Below are 14325 nucleotides of genomic sequence, written 5' to 3' on the forward strand. Positions count from 1 at the left end.
TTACGATGTTTATAATCGATCACTCACAGACTCGAGGTGCAAATATCTTAATTTGTTCAAAGCAAAATAGCTAAAGGTGTTTAAAGTTGAATTAAGGCGAAAGTTCTCGCGTAGTTCCATTTAAATTTGAATTATCTATAGATAGGCGTGTTAATCTTCTTATGTTTGAAGGGACTCAGCATCCCTAAGAAGACGTTGTGTTTTATATTCCCTTTAAATTGCTACAATTATGTCATCATGATTGATAATTAAATTATAATATTGCCCTATATGATCGTTTACAATTACTGCTTCTACCGTTTTACTAAGCCAAATTTGCATAGATATTGATATTGGGAGAGGTAGAACTCACCGTAGAAGCCTGCAAAATTGGTGATTTGCCAGTTTAGGTCATTGGAAATTTGAATATTCTATTGGGAAGCCGGAAACGGAAGTTACCCGAATGTTCCGCTCAAACGTGAAGACACTATAGAGTAATGTCAGTTCTACGTATGCAAACGTCACACCCTTCTATCTCTTAGCTCAGTGTCATCCCCCCTACTAGGCGCGTACAGTATCCCCTCTTACAAAAGCGCGCCTAGAGGGAGGGATACACCGTCTACTCCCCTCTCTACCGACACTACTCTATTGTCATCTATACTGCAGCATTATAACTATTTTCTCCAAATAACGTCAATGCATTACATTTTCAATAGGGACTTGGCAATTCGGGCTTAACTCCGCCCCCAGCGCCATTATGGTATGTTTTTTAACAGAATGAAAGCTACATAAGCCCCTCCTCCTGGTATGTTTTTTAGCACTAGTGGAAGGTAGCCTGGCGTTGCATGACGTAGTACTGCCAAGTCCCTATAGCATTAAGAACCTTTGCCCTCTTATTACTAATAATACCCTCTCCAAATAAACCCAACACTAATATCAAACTGTTTAAACATTACATTTACATACTAATCAAAATAGTTATAATTACCAAAAAGGATGAAAGTATCCGATGAAGTCAAGGATGGATGAATTTATGAAATTAGTTGTTCAATCTCATCCCTTCCTTTCACCTTTGTTGTTATCCACTTAGGTTTCAATCGATGGCTATAACCAGAAGTAAGATGAGACTACGAAACTATTTTATACTTGAACTCTTTAATTTTTGCGTTATTAGTCCGAAACTATTGAATAATTATCACTTAACGCGTACCAATTCCGATTTCATAAAATAAATTGTCCAATTAGTTATTAAATTTTAATATTTTAAGATGACAATTTGACTATCACTAGCTTGTCCCGCAACTTTAGCCAACGGCCATAAAGTTTGAAAATTTTAGGACTAACCTTGACGTCATAGTTCATTGGTGTAGTTCAATTCAGTTTTTTAGTGCCTTGGATGAAAAATAAAGAGTGAATCGGCGTCGGCGTCCGGCATTATTTGTAATTATGAATTTGGGATTGGGAAGCAAGTAATTGACTTGTTATTGAAAAGAAAACGGAAGACACATATTTCGTATGTAAATCAAGCTTCTTTCATTTGTATACGTCTTTATTTAAGCTTATTACATAAGTAAAGTTGTAAAGTATTAGTAAATTAAGCTTACAAATTGAAAAATCCATAAACGTCGAGGTTTCCTGACCGAGGCTTAGGTTAACAAAGGGTCGTTTCTCTTAGACCAGAAAACATTAATACTTTTGTAGGTATGTTGATGTTATCCCTATGAAAATTTTATTTTAAACTGGTCATCAAGAGTGGCCTTTAATTCGACATGTCGTTGCCTTCTAATTACCGGCAAAGCTCGGGAGGATCTACTCCTTCCAGTCAGGGAACACCCCGTAAGTCTAGAACCTATCATGTTACATTATAGAGGGTATACCCTCTATTGTAACATTGATGGTTAAGAAGATACCTTTATACTTTCATAGAACGACCAAGAACTCAAGGTTCGGGTGGTTCAATGGGCTCTCAGTCTCAAGTGAGTTCCTCACTACATAGAGTATGTTGAATTTCTTTTTTTGGGTTGACTTATTTTATAGTTTATCTTTATAGTTTTTTACTTGACTCCTCCTATCGCTATCTGTCTGAGATTTTTACGTTTTTCTGACCCTTTTAAATTAAAGTATTATGTAACCCGTAACCCTCTTACTTTTGATTAAAAACTTGATAAATTAATCCACATTTTTGAATACTAGTCTTCATCAGCTGTTGTTTCTCCATTTGTAACCTCACACCATGGTCATCCTGCTTTTAATCCTGTCAAAATTGGCTCTAGAACCACAGGAGTGGTAAGATCACTCAGAAATTCCATTTAGTTATGGACATTATATTCAATAGCAGTTCATATTAATTAATTAATTCAGAATGATTCAAGAGTCCCAAAGCCTCCTAAACCACCGGATAAGCCATTAATGCCATATATGAGATACAGTCGGAAAGTATGTCCTCTCCTTTATACCTAATTTTTTTTTAAATATCTTAGGCTTTATTTAACTTTTGCAATTATTTTAGGTATGGGATCAAGTTAAAGCTCAAAATCCTGAACTTAAACTATGGGAAATTGGAAAGATCATTGGACAGATGTGGAGGGAGTTACCTGATGATTCAAAACAGGAATATATTGATGATTATGAAGCTGAGAAGGTACTTACATGGATAAAGAATGCGCGTGAGGAAATTTGTTTTCACTCTACAGGATAGGCAACTCCCTATCTCGGACGACAGCTTATTCTGTATATACTCTGATACGGCATCGGTTGTCAGCACGCGTAAAGCTAGGTCTCTATGTAACGTAGCTTTGTACGTGCTGTAAAGAGACAAAAAACTTCAGGATCTTCAGGATTTAAAATATCCTCGAGTTTTTTAGCTCGAGTGCACGGACCTCTAGGCCTTAGTTTCAAATAGGTGTGAAATTGCATACAGTCTACTACACGTATTTGAAACTAAGGCCTAGAGGTCCGTGCACTCGAGCTAAAAACTCGCGGATATTTTAAATCCTGAAGATCCTGAAGTTTTTCGTCTCTTTACAGCACGTACAAAGCTACGTTACATAGAGACCTAGCTTTGCGCGTGCTGACAACCGATGTTGTAACAGAGTATATACAGAATAGGCTGTCGTCCGAGATAGGGAGTTGCCTATCCTGTAGAGTGAAAACAAATTTCCTCACGCGCATCCTTCATCCATGGTACTTATGTCTTCATTATAGCTTAATGTTGATTGTTGAGTAACTAAATTTAATTTTAATTGTTCTTTAGATTGAATATAATGAGGCTTTGAAACAATACCATAATTCTCCAGCTTATCAAGCTTGGGTTGCTGCTAAAGTTCGTGCTCAGCAAGCTGCTGAAGAAAGAGAAGCTCTTGAAAGAACTCCAGCTGTTAATACTAAAGTAAAACCTAGCTGTAATTAAGGTTATTCAATTTTAATTAATTAAAATCTCATAGGGCATAAGCACACCCCAAAAAGCTGATGGTAAAATTTGTATCCAACCAACTGATGATGAAGACGGTATATTGTGTCTTTAATGTTTTTTTTGCAAATTTAAAAATACTCAATCAATATTTTGAATGGTTAATATTCTAAAGCTAACTGTATGCTTGTAATAGAGCCTTTACCTTTAGACGTTGATGAGTTCTCAGTCAAACATATTGCCGCTGCCAGATATTTACGTAATCATAGACTCATCAATGAGATATTCAGTGATACCGTTGTTCCTGATGTAAGATCAGTTGTCACTACCGCAAGAATGAGTGTTCTGCAACGCCAAGTTCATTCCTTAACCATGCACCAGGTTAATTAATAATATTAATTATAGTTTTCAGGGCCCCCAGAGGTCCTATAATTCCTATAAAATCCTATATTTTTAAAACTGTCCTATAAAATCCTATAATTTTGGCAAAAATCGCCAAAAATCCTATAAAATCCTATAATTTTGGCTAAATTCGCCAAAAATCCTATAATTTTGAAATTTGGGCGAATTTTAAGCAACCCATCGGTTAAACCAATACTCAAGTCTAAAAAATATCATAAAATGGGGATGGTTTCCCTAATATCGTAGCTTATCTAGTTAAAAATAGCTCAGTGTATTATGGTTCTAATAACTGAACGTTTAGTGTGTACCACCATGGTGAGTTTTTCGTGTGGGCAGCTAATAGGGAGTCAGTTGTCATTTACTAGATCATGAAAGGCGGGAAATAATTTTTTTCGCAATACTGGTGTTCTTTATAAAAAGAAAAATTTATATTTTACTGCCCTGGTGGTTTCATTCTGGAAACCACTGTTTGTAGTAGACCCCAATTTTTTAGTATGGTTGGATGGGGGGCAAATAAGATACTTAAAGGGCATCCCCGTATCTCTAGTAGAACTAGAATTGTGAGTATCCAAACTTGGGTCTAATACTTTTCCTGTGGAAGGGTTGTTTGTTTACGTTTTGCTTAATTACTTGGCCCCTGTTTGTCGTAGCCCTAAGTTTTTAGTATGGTTAGATGGGGGACAAATTGCACTATAACATACTCAAAGGACATCCCCGTATCTTTACTAGAACCAGAGTTACAAGCCTCCAAAGTTGGGTCAAATGCTTTTCCTATGAAGGGGTTGTTTGTTTACGTTTTGCTTAATTACTTGGCCCCTGTTTGTCGTAGCCCAAAGTTTTTAGTATGGTTAGATGGGGGACAAATTGCACTATAACATACTCAAAGGACATCCCCGTATCTCTACTAGAACCGGAGTTACGAGCCTCCAAAGTTGGGTCAAATGCTTTTCCTATGAAGGGGTTGTTTGTTTACGTTTTGCTTAATTACTTGGCTCCTGTTTATCGTAGTATGGTTAGATGGGGGACAAATTGCACTACAACTTACTCAAAGGACATCCCCGTATCTTTACTAGAACCAGAGTTACGAGCCTCCAAAGTTGGGTCGAATGCTTTTCCTATGAAGGGGTCGTTTGTTTACGTTTTGCTTAATTACTCGGCCCCTGTTTGCAGTACTGGTTCTTTAAAAAAAGAAAAATTTATATTTTTGTGTCCTATATAATCCTATAATTCTGGAAAATCGTCCTATAAAATCCTATATTTTCATGAAAAAAATCCTATAATTCCTATAAATATTTTCGAAATTCGGCTGGGGGCCCTGAGTTTTATTAAACCAGTTAATTAATCATCATTTGTAATTATCAGAAAAAATTGGAGGCGGAACTTCAACAAATAGAGGATAAATTTGAAGCTAAAAAACGTAAATTTTTAGATGCCAGTGACGCATTCCAAGAAGAACTGAAGAAAGTTTGTTTAAAAAGCTCTCAAGCTTTTTTTATATTATCTTTTGGATTATGTTTATTTCCATTTGTTGCCTTTCTATATTGTTAAAACATTTTTCCGGTCTTTCAAAGAGAGTCACTAAAGCCGTTGACTCTACACTTTACCAGAAGATGGTTGAAAGGGCTCAAGAACAATTGAAGCAGGAAGCCGCGGTTCGCGAAGAACAAGAAAGACGTAGGCGTGATGAAGCTGGTATTGTTGGTGGACAAAACAACCCTCAAATAACCACCACCAACCCAGTAGTTGTTCCACCGCAACCGTCTCCTCTTCAAGCCCCTTCTATGGCTCCACCTTTTCTGGGACCTAAACCTAAAGACCATCAAATTGGAGGGACTGAAAATACCAATGGAGAAACTCACCACTCTAAAGAACAGACTAAATCTAATGCTCCTTGGATTGAAGATGAATCTTCTAGTAGCGATGCCCAAGTAATAATTTTACAGGGTTGATTAATGTCCCCCCCCCTCCTTAAATGTTGCTGCATTTAAAAACTTAGTACAATGCCCTTCAGAGAGTAACTGCCGGAGAATCCCCTGATCAGCAGCTCGCTGATACTGAACAAGAGTCCCAAGATGATGCCATGGATGAAGATGAGGATGATGTTGATGATGAAGGAGAAAGAGAAGCTAGTGTAGAATCTGAGAATATCGCCGACGGGGGAGGTAAGAAAAAAGCCTCCCGCAAAAAGAAAAAGAATAATTAGTTTGCCAAATGCAAATGCACATTTTCATCATTATGCTTTTGATTTTTTTCTGAATTTAATTTTTTTTTTTTTTTGGACTTTTATTGAAGTCATGATTTTTTGAAGATGTTTGTTTTATTAAAGCTTATTAAAAGTCTGAAAATAGTAAATTTTTTCATATATTTTTTGATTGTGTTTTGCTCAGGCTTTCACGCATTTCGTTTTACTCAACACAATTTTAGTTTTTAAAACACGCTGCATGGTTTAAGCTTTTGAATTTTATTTTATTTATTATGAAAGATTGGCAGTGTTCCTGTTTTCTAATTGGTTAATTATGAGTCTTAAAAGTATCAATTTTCGTTTGATAGCATCGCGAGATGGTGATGACAGTAGTTACGTCATGGATGGACAAGTTGATACTTGCAGTTCTCAGGAAGCCAGCATGAATGAGGAGCTAACTACTCCTTTATCTAATATTAATAATAATCAACGTAATAACAATTCTAATAATTCCTCCATTCCTTCTTCCGAAAATGCGACTACTGGTGAAGAATTTGCCGCTAATAAGAAAGGCAGTGATTCAAAAAAAAATTCTTCTAATGTAGCCAAATCTGGTGGTGGTGGTGGTGGTACCGAATCTCAGTAAAGTAAAGCAAAAAGTTATACGATTTCATTTTCATCTTGGTTCATTATTTGCATTTTTCATAAGTAATTGGACGCTCATTTGTAGTCATCTTTCAAAAGAATTAAAATGTAATCGATAGTTGGAAAAAAATTGTCTATAAATCAATTTTGCTAATTATTGCATTAAATTGTTTACATCTTTATTTCGTCTCAATAATAATATGTTCTAATGTCTAATCTATGTTTCGACTGTGAAATAGTCGGAAACTCGGAATAAAAAGACGCAAGACGCGCGAGGCTTAGAATAGGTTTAGGTTAGGCTTAGAAGTCATCCTTCTTTGTTTGAAATATACTCTTTCCAGAAACGATTTTAGTTGGTGCTAGCTATTTTAAGGGTGCTTAGCACAAATATAGTCTTTAATTTCAATTTTAAAAGAATTTCCGGTTCAATTTTTTTGTTGTCAAATAGGCAAAATAAGTTAATTAATTTTGCTTAAGCAAAGCAACACGTTATTATGAAAATGGAATATCGCGCCAACGATCGCCCCTCTCATTTGTAGACAAAGGTCACGTGTATCTTTCAAACAAAGAAAAACGCCACCCCCTTAAGCCTGTCTGCTCAAAATCGTACACGTGCTCATCAGGCCTAAACATGTCGCGTCCGAAGAAACAGAAAAAAGGTTCATCTAAATCAAATAATAGCGTTAAAATTAGCAACAAGAATTACAACAGACAAGTTAAAAAAGGTAAAATAAGGCCTAAAAATAACCGTTCTTACCAGCAGCGTAAAAAAGTCAAACAAGTCATCGAGCAGGCCAAGGCTAAGGAAAATGAACATGATGGGGCTGCTCAAAATCATGAATTTTCGGAAGATTCTGATGTGGATGTGACTGATATGCTAGAAAAATCTGATCTTGAGCAATTTAAACAGAAAAATCTGAAACGAAATCGCCAAGATTCAAACTCAGAGCCAGAAACTGATGAAGATGATGATGATGATGGTGGGACTGAAGGTTATGAGAAGAAACCTAGAACAACTTTTATTCCAACTGATAACATTCGCCATCTCCTACCCTTAAAGAATAAGAAAGGATTGATCCAGCAATCCATCGTGGAAAAAATTAAAGTTGCTAATAAGCAACAGGATGATAATCTTATCATAAGTCAACCAGAAGATTGGACTAATAACCAGCTTGATGAAACCACGGAAGAGGTCATTGACAATGAACCTAAGTCTTTTGTAGACCTTTACGTTACTCGTAAAGCGAAAATATCTCGAATTCAAGAGAAGATTGGTAGTTTATGCAGCTCCATCACAGAAAATCCTGAAGAAAACATTAAAAAGTTCAAAGATGTACTTCAGTTTCTTGATGAAAAAGATCCTGCTGTATATTTGAGTGTCAGAAAAATGGCTGCTTTGTCATTGGTGGAAGTATTCAGAGACGTGTTACCCAGTTATCAAATCAGACAGTTAAAAGAAGGAGAAACAAATCACAAGTTGAAGAAAGAAACCAGAAACCTTCAAGAATATGAACAAGCTCTTTTACGTTACTATAAGAAGTTTCTTCAAGGAATAGAGAAATGGCTCGAAAATATCAAGAAGCAAAAGAAAAACTTTGGTCTACCTACTTCATCTTTGAATGAAAGCAAGATAAAAGCCAAAAGAAACGTCTCATTATTGGCTTTGAGATGTTTCTCTGAAATTTTATTGGCTCACCCAAGATTCAACATGGCTAGTAACATCATTAAGATAATATGTGAACACGCTCCACACAAAATTCCTGAAGTTTCCTCTCTTTGTTGTGAAACTCTGACCAAGTTATTTAAGAATGACAGAGTAGGGGATGTTTCTTTTGAAGCTATGAAACATATTCGCAGGATAATAAAAATGAGAAATTACAACATTTCTCCGGAGATTTTGAAGACATTTTTATCCCTAAATGTCAAGGAGGCAGTAACTGACAAGAGCAAAAAGAAAGACATCAAAAAAATACGGGAACAGTTGAACAAAATGTCCAGAAAGGAACGTCAAAGAAATAAGAAAATGCAGCAACTTGAAAAGGAGCTGTTAGAGGCCAGTGCTGAAGAGAGTAAACAGAAGAAATGTCGATTTCAAACTGACATTTTAGAACACGCCTTCCTGATATATTTCCATATCCTGAAGAATACTGAAGATATATTTCTCTTAACCCCTGTATTGGAGGGTTTGTCAAAATTCGCCCATTTAATCAACATTGATTTCTTTGATGACTTAGTCAATGTTCTGTACAAACTAATGAACTCCGGGAGGTTAAGAGACCATGAAATCCTGCATTGTCTGAAAACAGTCTTCACAATCCTCAGTGGACAGGGAGAAGCCTTAAACATTGACCCCCAAGGATTTTACACTTTTCTTTACAAAAGCATCCTGAACATGGATTGCTCTACACCAGATGAAGACTCGGAAATCCTATTAGATTGTGCCAATGCAATGCTAACCCAACGTAGAAAGAAAATAACCCTTCAGAGAATCATGGCTTTTGCTAAAAGAATGTCTATAATTACACTTCAAGTTAAACCCAATCTTTCCCTGGCTTTACTGTCCCTGATTCGTCAGTTATTGCAGTTAAATAGACAAACTGATATCCTACTAGACCCTGAAAATGCCGGAAGTGGAATATATATGCCAGAGTTAGATGATCCTGAACACTGCAACGCGAATGCCACTTGTTTATGGGAATTACATTTACTAAAGAATCATTTCAACCCATCCATTCAAAAATATTCTCAGCACATTCTTATGGGATGCCCCCATCAAGGAAATGGTCAAATTCCACCCATTTTAGCCTTAAAAAGCCCCAAAGAACTATTTATAGAATATGACGATGTTAAAACTTTATTTAAATCTAAAGAAAAGTGAGATTTGAATTTGATAGAAAAATAAGAGTTCTATGGAAAAATAAAAGAGTTCTATGGAAAAATAAAAGAGTTCTATGGAAAAATAAAAGAGTTCTATGGAAAAATAAAAGAGTTCTATGGAAAAAATAAAAGAGTTCTATGGAAAAATAAAAGAGTTCTATGGAAAAAATAAAAGAGTTCTATGGAAAAAATAAAAGAGTTCTATGGAAAAAATAAAAGAGTTCTATGGAAAAAATAAAAGAGTTCTATGGAAAAAATAAAAGAGTTCTATGGAAAAAATAAAAGAGTTCTATGGAAAAAATAAAAGTTCTATGGAAAAAATAAAAGTTCTATGGAAAAATAAAAGAGTTCTATGAAAATGAAATGTTCTTTTATTTTATTTCATTCAAAGCTTGACATGAAAATTATTATAATAAATGACAATAGTAATAAAATTATCGTTTTCGGCCGCCTCTTTCTTTCAATTGCAAGAGAACACTGCTGTTTGGTACAATGTTGTAAAAAGCCAAACTGTTAGAATCTTTGACAAAGAAGCCCTGCAATGAGAAGAATGAATTAAATTAATTTTGCAAGGATGACAAATTATTGCTGATATTACCTCATATTGCAGCTTCTGTTTGCCAGGAGGCATACCAATTTCTTCATGAATCTTAGCCTTCAATACTGAGAACTGAAAATAAATGGAGAAAACGCAAAATTATAACATTATTGACACTAATAAAAATTACTCTTCATTCTTACAGTATCAGTTAGTGGTAGCGTCATCATCAAGACTTGTCCATTCAACTTCCAATCAGCCTTTTCTTGCAATTTTGGGACTTGAACTCTGAATGTCACCGGGCTCTGTATATTAAAAACCATTTTTTAATTAGCAAATGGGTTCATCCAATCAATTTGGTAATTAAGGTGGTCCATCCAACCAACCTTATTCTTCTTCAAAAATTCTTCCTCTGGAATCAAATTATCTTCAGTTTTCAATTTCTTACTCAATGGTTCGTCATCTCCTCCACCTGGACCCATATTCATAGGAGGCATGCCTCCCATTCCATCAGGCATCATATGACCTCCCATTGGCATTTGTCCAAATGGTTGACCCATGGGACCCATTGGTCTTTGCATGGCTTCATGGTTAAAAGAAAATGAGATTATTCAATGACATAAACCATGGATTAACTAACGCTAGGGATTGTTCACTAACTGGGTTTCCCATGTAATTCTATCGCCAACTACATGTTCCGAATTATTCCTTGATTCCCCACTTCATTCCCCCAATTTATTGGACCAAAACGGATGTAGATATGGCGCCATCTCTCGGCAAAATAAATCGTTTTTGCCCAATTTAGGCAGTATTTCAATTTTGACGTCATAGACCACGTGATATTTGGTCCAATTTTCTTATAACTTCCTGTTAGGGATAGTAGCTGCTGCTAGGGGGCGTTCGGAACATGCATGCGTTATCTTTTTGGGGGAACGAACTATCCCTAGCGTTAGTTAATCCATGCATAAACAAAGGGTTTCTTACCCATAAGTTGAGGATGCTGCATTGGACCACCCATTGGTCCCATCATATGCATTCCAGGAGGTCCTTGCATCATGGCTTGTTGGTGCATCATTCCCATATGGGTTCCAGGTGGTGGTACTGGCATAGGAGGTTGAGCCGGCATTGGAGGTCGAGAAACAGTGGGTGCTGGGTTAGGAGTAATTGAAGCTGAAGCTGAAATTTGGATGGCAGCTGCTGAGGGTTTAGGACCAGATGATATTGTTGTGATGACAATAGATTGAGGGGCTGATGAGATAGTTGGGTTGGAAACTGGTCCAGACATGATTGTGGCTCCACCAGCGTTAGGTTTTGTTGGACCTATCCTTTCCTTCTCTTCATCAGGGAGTAATCCTTTAATTTTATGAATCTGTTGGATTTGTTCCTCAATGGTGATGTTAGCTCTGGCAGCCCGGGTTGCGGCTTCCATACTAGCAGTGTGTCCATCCCAAGTTACTTTCTCTGGTTGTTTCTTTTCTTCCTCACCAATCTGAATAAAATTTAATATAATTTACAGATAATCTAATTAAAATATTAATTAAACTCATTTACTTTCTTTCCAATGGCAGCTTCTTCGTCTCCAAACCCAAAGATATCTGTTCTTCTTTCAGCAAATTGTTTCAAACTACTTTCAATAGATGAACCAGCAGCGTAAACTTCCTCTTGTTGTAACTTCTCTTGCATGGAGCGGTCTCTTTGTTCCACCCATCTTGGATCCAATAAACCAATTCTCATATGTTCCTGCATTTTATCCGCAGGAACTTTTTCTCCGGTGATAGGGGAGATTAGGAATTGGTCTGAACCTTGAGCTTGATTCTTTGAAACTGCAAAACAACGAAGGATTAATGATTGAAAATCAATTAAGGGTGGGTGGAGCGATGAATTACCCTTTGGATTGTAATCCCTTCTAATTACAACTTGATCCGGTTGAGGTGGTAATGGAGGGGGTAGGGGAGGTACTTCTTTAGGTGGAAGTGGAGGAGGAGCGGGACTGGAACTTCTATGATTTTTATCTTTATGGTGGCTCATTTCTTCCAGATGTTTGTCCATTCTTTTGTTAGAGTCATTATCACTATCTTCATCTGATTCTACTTCCATTTCAACCTCTTCCTGTTGATTTTAAAAGCAAAAAAAAACAAATCAGCAGGGTTCGTACAAAATTTTTGGAATGAAATTCCCTGACTTTTCCAGGTTTTCCCTGCTAAATTCCACAAATTTCCCTGACCATTTGCAATAACGTACATGGCGAACGTATATGAAAACCAATCTATATATTCACTCAAATAATTTTTGCACGAGTTATTTTTATAAAAATTAGCCAATTAATTCGTTTAAATTTAATTTAAAGTAAATCATAAATAACCTGAGCGAGCGAAGCGAGCTCCGCGAATTTGGGGCTTTGCTCAAATCTCAGACAAAAAAATTTCTGGTCACCCTTATACTTTAAATTTCCCACCAATATATTTTTCCCCTGACATTTTAGGTCCATTTTAAATTTCCCTGACTTTTTATGCCCATTTTCAATTTCCCTGACTTTTCCAGGTCGTGTACGAACCCTGATCAGTAAACCCCCCCCCCCCTTTTGGTACAACTATGATCTAAGTATATCTTACCCCATCTTCCTCAATTCTTTGTTGTTGCAAGACTCTAGTTCCAACTTCTTCAGGGGTTGTCGGTGGAGGGAATAATCCGTGTTCATTAGGTTGATAATCTACAGTTTCAACCACAACAAAATCATGCCAATCAATCTGGGCATATTGAACACGTTCCCTTTCAGCTTCTTCCTCCTCTCTTCTTTTTTGGGCTTCTTGGTGTTTAGTCCATTCTACTCTGTAGTAAACCTGAGTCAAAACTGTTTTTGGTGATTCTGACTCTTTTTTAAGTTTGTTTAACAAATCTTTTGGGGGGATAAGGATTTTTGTGTATTGCTCCAAAAGTTTAGTGAAATAGTTGAATAGACTGTGTTGGGGTCTTAAGAAATCAAATTGGTAGTTTCTTTGTTCTCTGTTCATGAGATTAGTCAAAAATTGACGACCGTTACGTGCTACAAATTGAGCTGTTAGCTTTACAATGTCCCTGATGATTAATTAAAGTTTAATTAATTAGTATTAATAAAATTCCTAATTAAATTAAATTAATGAAATTCTTACAAATCAAATGCCGAAATGGATGGGGGATCACATAAAAATTCATATTCTGGAGGTGGTTCTTTCGGTATTATGGGTTGTTCCACAAATTTAGAGATTTCATTACGAATTCCTGACTGACCCTAATTTAAATAGTTTATTTCAATGCTATAACACAATTTGGGGATGTCTATGTTAGTTAAATTTAAATTATACCTTTCCTTGTGGGCCTGAGGTTATTTCTAAAGCTAAGAAATAATAATAACAAATTTAGCTTGATTCTTTCTGAAACAAGGTTTATTTATGACTTACTAGCTTTCCCTTCTTTGAATTCTTTAACTTTATGCTGATAATAAGCGTGATAAGGATCCCCAGAGTTTAAAAAATTAAACTTAGGATTGTTTATTTCATTTTGTCTAATTCTAGCTTCAAACTCCGGGCCTTTAAAAAAAAAATAGACAGAGTTGTATAAAGTTTAAAGGAAAAGGAATGTTTCAATTGTTACCATTTCTAGCGACGAAACTGGCGGTTTTATCAACAATATCTATTTAATTAGGATTAAAATTAAGGAACTTGATCGATCGGCTTCTATTTAAAATTTTCTTTCTTTCGACCAAGGCTTATTTAAAAGGATACTTCTTAATTCCGGTGGGGGATAAATAATTCCTATTGTTGGTTTTGAAGGAGTTGAATCTTGCTCTTGGGGTTCATTTTCTTCTGTTCCAGCCGCTGGTGGTTCGGCCTCCACAACAGGAGGCATTTTTAATTACAATTAACTCGGAAAAAGTTCTCATAAACAACAACATACACGCGTACCGCAGGGATGCCAGATTAAAACCTTCAACCCGCCAAAACCAAATTGGAAACAAGCCCAAAAAACCGCCAATCTATACTTCGAAAAGAAGCCCAAAAACTGACTAAGATCTAGGCTATCGAGCCCAACAACAAGCCAAAATTTTATCGTGAAAATTTGGAATTTGTTTTTCTTTTAGAAATTTCAATGCAAATTACATACTGGCACCATTTTTAAAACCCAAGACAAAATGAAACCACTTTATTTAACCATAAATTGACGAATTATAAGCTACACAAACGGTTTGACAGTACCATTTGTCAGTTTTTTGGGCATTTTAATGATCTTCGCCTATTGGCGGTATTTTAAGTACAG

At 36.1% G+C, this 14325-nt stretch overlaps 3 protein-coding genes across 8 annotated transcripts; 2 read left to right on the forward strand and 1 right to left on the reverse strand.

The window, feature by feature from the left end:
* The first annotated feature begins 1352 nt into the window (after positions 1 to 1352).
* On the forward strand, positions 1353 to 6784 carry LOC149692440 (uncharacterized). Of its 5 annotated transcripts, none has more exons than XM_089868181.1 (13): positions 1353 to 1492; positions 1681 to 1815; positions 1906 to 1976; positions 2173 to 2265; positions 2341 to 2415; positions 2489 to 2620; positions 3233 to 3367; positions 3423 to 3486; positions 3585 to 3769; positions 5153 to 5254; positions 5362 to 5718; positions 5787 to 5952; positions 6341 to 6784. In XM_089868181.1, exons 2-13 carry the CDS (start codon positions 1749 to 1751, stop codon positions 6616 to 6618), a joined length of 1725 nt encoding a protein of 574 aa, XP_089724307.1. In that variant the 5' UTR covers positions 1353 to 1492; positions 1681 to 1748; the 3' UTR covers positions 6619 to 6784. The 5 variants fall into 5 exon arrangements, with proteins under 5 accessions (XP_089724307.1, XP_089724309.1, XP_089724311.1 ...); XM_089868183.1 differs by having other exon boundaries at positions 5802 to 5952; XM_089868185.1 differs by having other exon boundaries at positions 5398 to 5718.
* A 398-nt stretch (positions 6785 to 7182) lies between these two features.
* Noc3 (Nucleolar complex protein 3) lies at positions 7183 to 9858 on the forward strand. Its single transcript, XM_089868200.1, has one exon. The coding sequence runs from the start codon at positions 7249 to 7251 to the stop codon at positions 9493 to 9495; it is 2247 nt and encodes a 748-aa protein (XP_089724326.1). The 5' UTR covers positions 7183 to 7248; the 3' UTR covers positions 9496 to 9858.
* Positions 9858 to 13971, reverse strand: Sf3a1 (splicing factor 3a subunit 1). Of its 2 annotated transcripts, XM_089868199.1 has the most exons (13): positions 13794 to 13971; positions 13663 to 13701; positions 13470 to 13598; positions 13374 to 13405; positions 13182 to 13300; positions 12645 to 13107; positions 11919 to 12141; positions 11584 to 11855; positions 11017 to 11521; positions 10419 to 10615; positions 10236 to 10337; positions 10093 to 10164; positions 9858 to 10030 (listed from the first exon to the last, which is right to left on the reverse strand). In XM_089868199.1, exons 1-13 carry the CDS (start codon positions 13915 to 13917, stop codon positions 9929 to 9931), a joined length of 2379 nt encoding a protein of 792 aa, XP_089724325.1. In that variant the 5' UTR covers positions 13918 to 13971; the 3' UTR covers positions 9858 to 9928. The 2 variants fall into 2 exon arrangements, with proteins under 2 accessions (XP_089724325.1, XP_089724324.1); XM_089868198.1 differs by having other exon boundaries at positions 11584 to 12141.
* Between the last annotated feature and the right edge of the window lie 354 nt (positions 13972 to 14325).

Source organism: Phalangium opilio, unplaced genomic scaffold (genome assembly GCF_054372755.1).
Source record: "Phalangium opilio isolate 3A_F unplaced genomic scaffold, DU_Popi_V2 ptg000024l_1, whole genome shotgun sequence".
Lineage (NCBI taxonomy): Eukaryota > Metazoa > Arthropoda > Arachnida > Opiliones > Phalangiidae > Phalangium > Phalangium opilio.

What these genes read in the sequence shown, in the direction of transcription:
- LOC149692440 (XM_089868181.1), top strand. Translation starts at nt 1,749, where the DNA reads ATGTCGTTGCCTTCTAATTACCGGCAAAGCTCGGGAGGATCTACTCCT. An exon ending in ATGATTATGAAGCTGAGAAG is followed by an intron (nt 2,621 to 3,232) that starts GTACTTACATGG and finishes ATTGTTCTTTAG; the next exon opens with ATTGAATATAATGAGGCTTT. An exon ending in ATTCCTTAACCATGCACCAG is followed by an intron (nt 3,770 to 5,152) that starts GTTAATTAATAA and finishes TGTAATTATCAG; the next exon opens with AAAAAATTGGAGGCGGAACT.
- Sf3a1 (XM_089868198.1), bottom strand. Translation starts at nt 13,917, where the DNA reads ATGCCTCCTGTTGTGGAGGCCGAACCACCAGCGGCTGGAACAGAAGAA. An exon ending in CCTCAGGCCCACAAGGAAAG is followed by an intron (nt 13,301 to 13,373) that starts GTATAATTTAAA and finishes TATTTAAATTAG; the next exon opens with GGTCAGTCAGGAATTCGTAA. An exon ending in AATTTTTGAAGAAGAATAAG is followed by an intron (nt 10,338 to 10,418) that starts GTTGGTTGGATG and finishes TTTAATATACAG; the next exon opens with AGCCCGGTGACATTCAGAGT.
- Noc3 (XM_089868200.1), top strand. Translation starts at nt 7,249, where the DNA reads ATGTCGCGTCCGAAGAAACAGAAAAAAGGTTCATCTAAATCAAATAAT.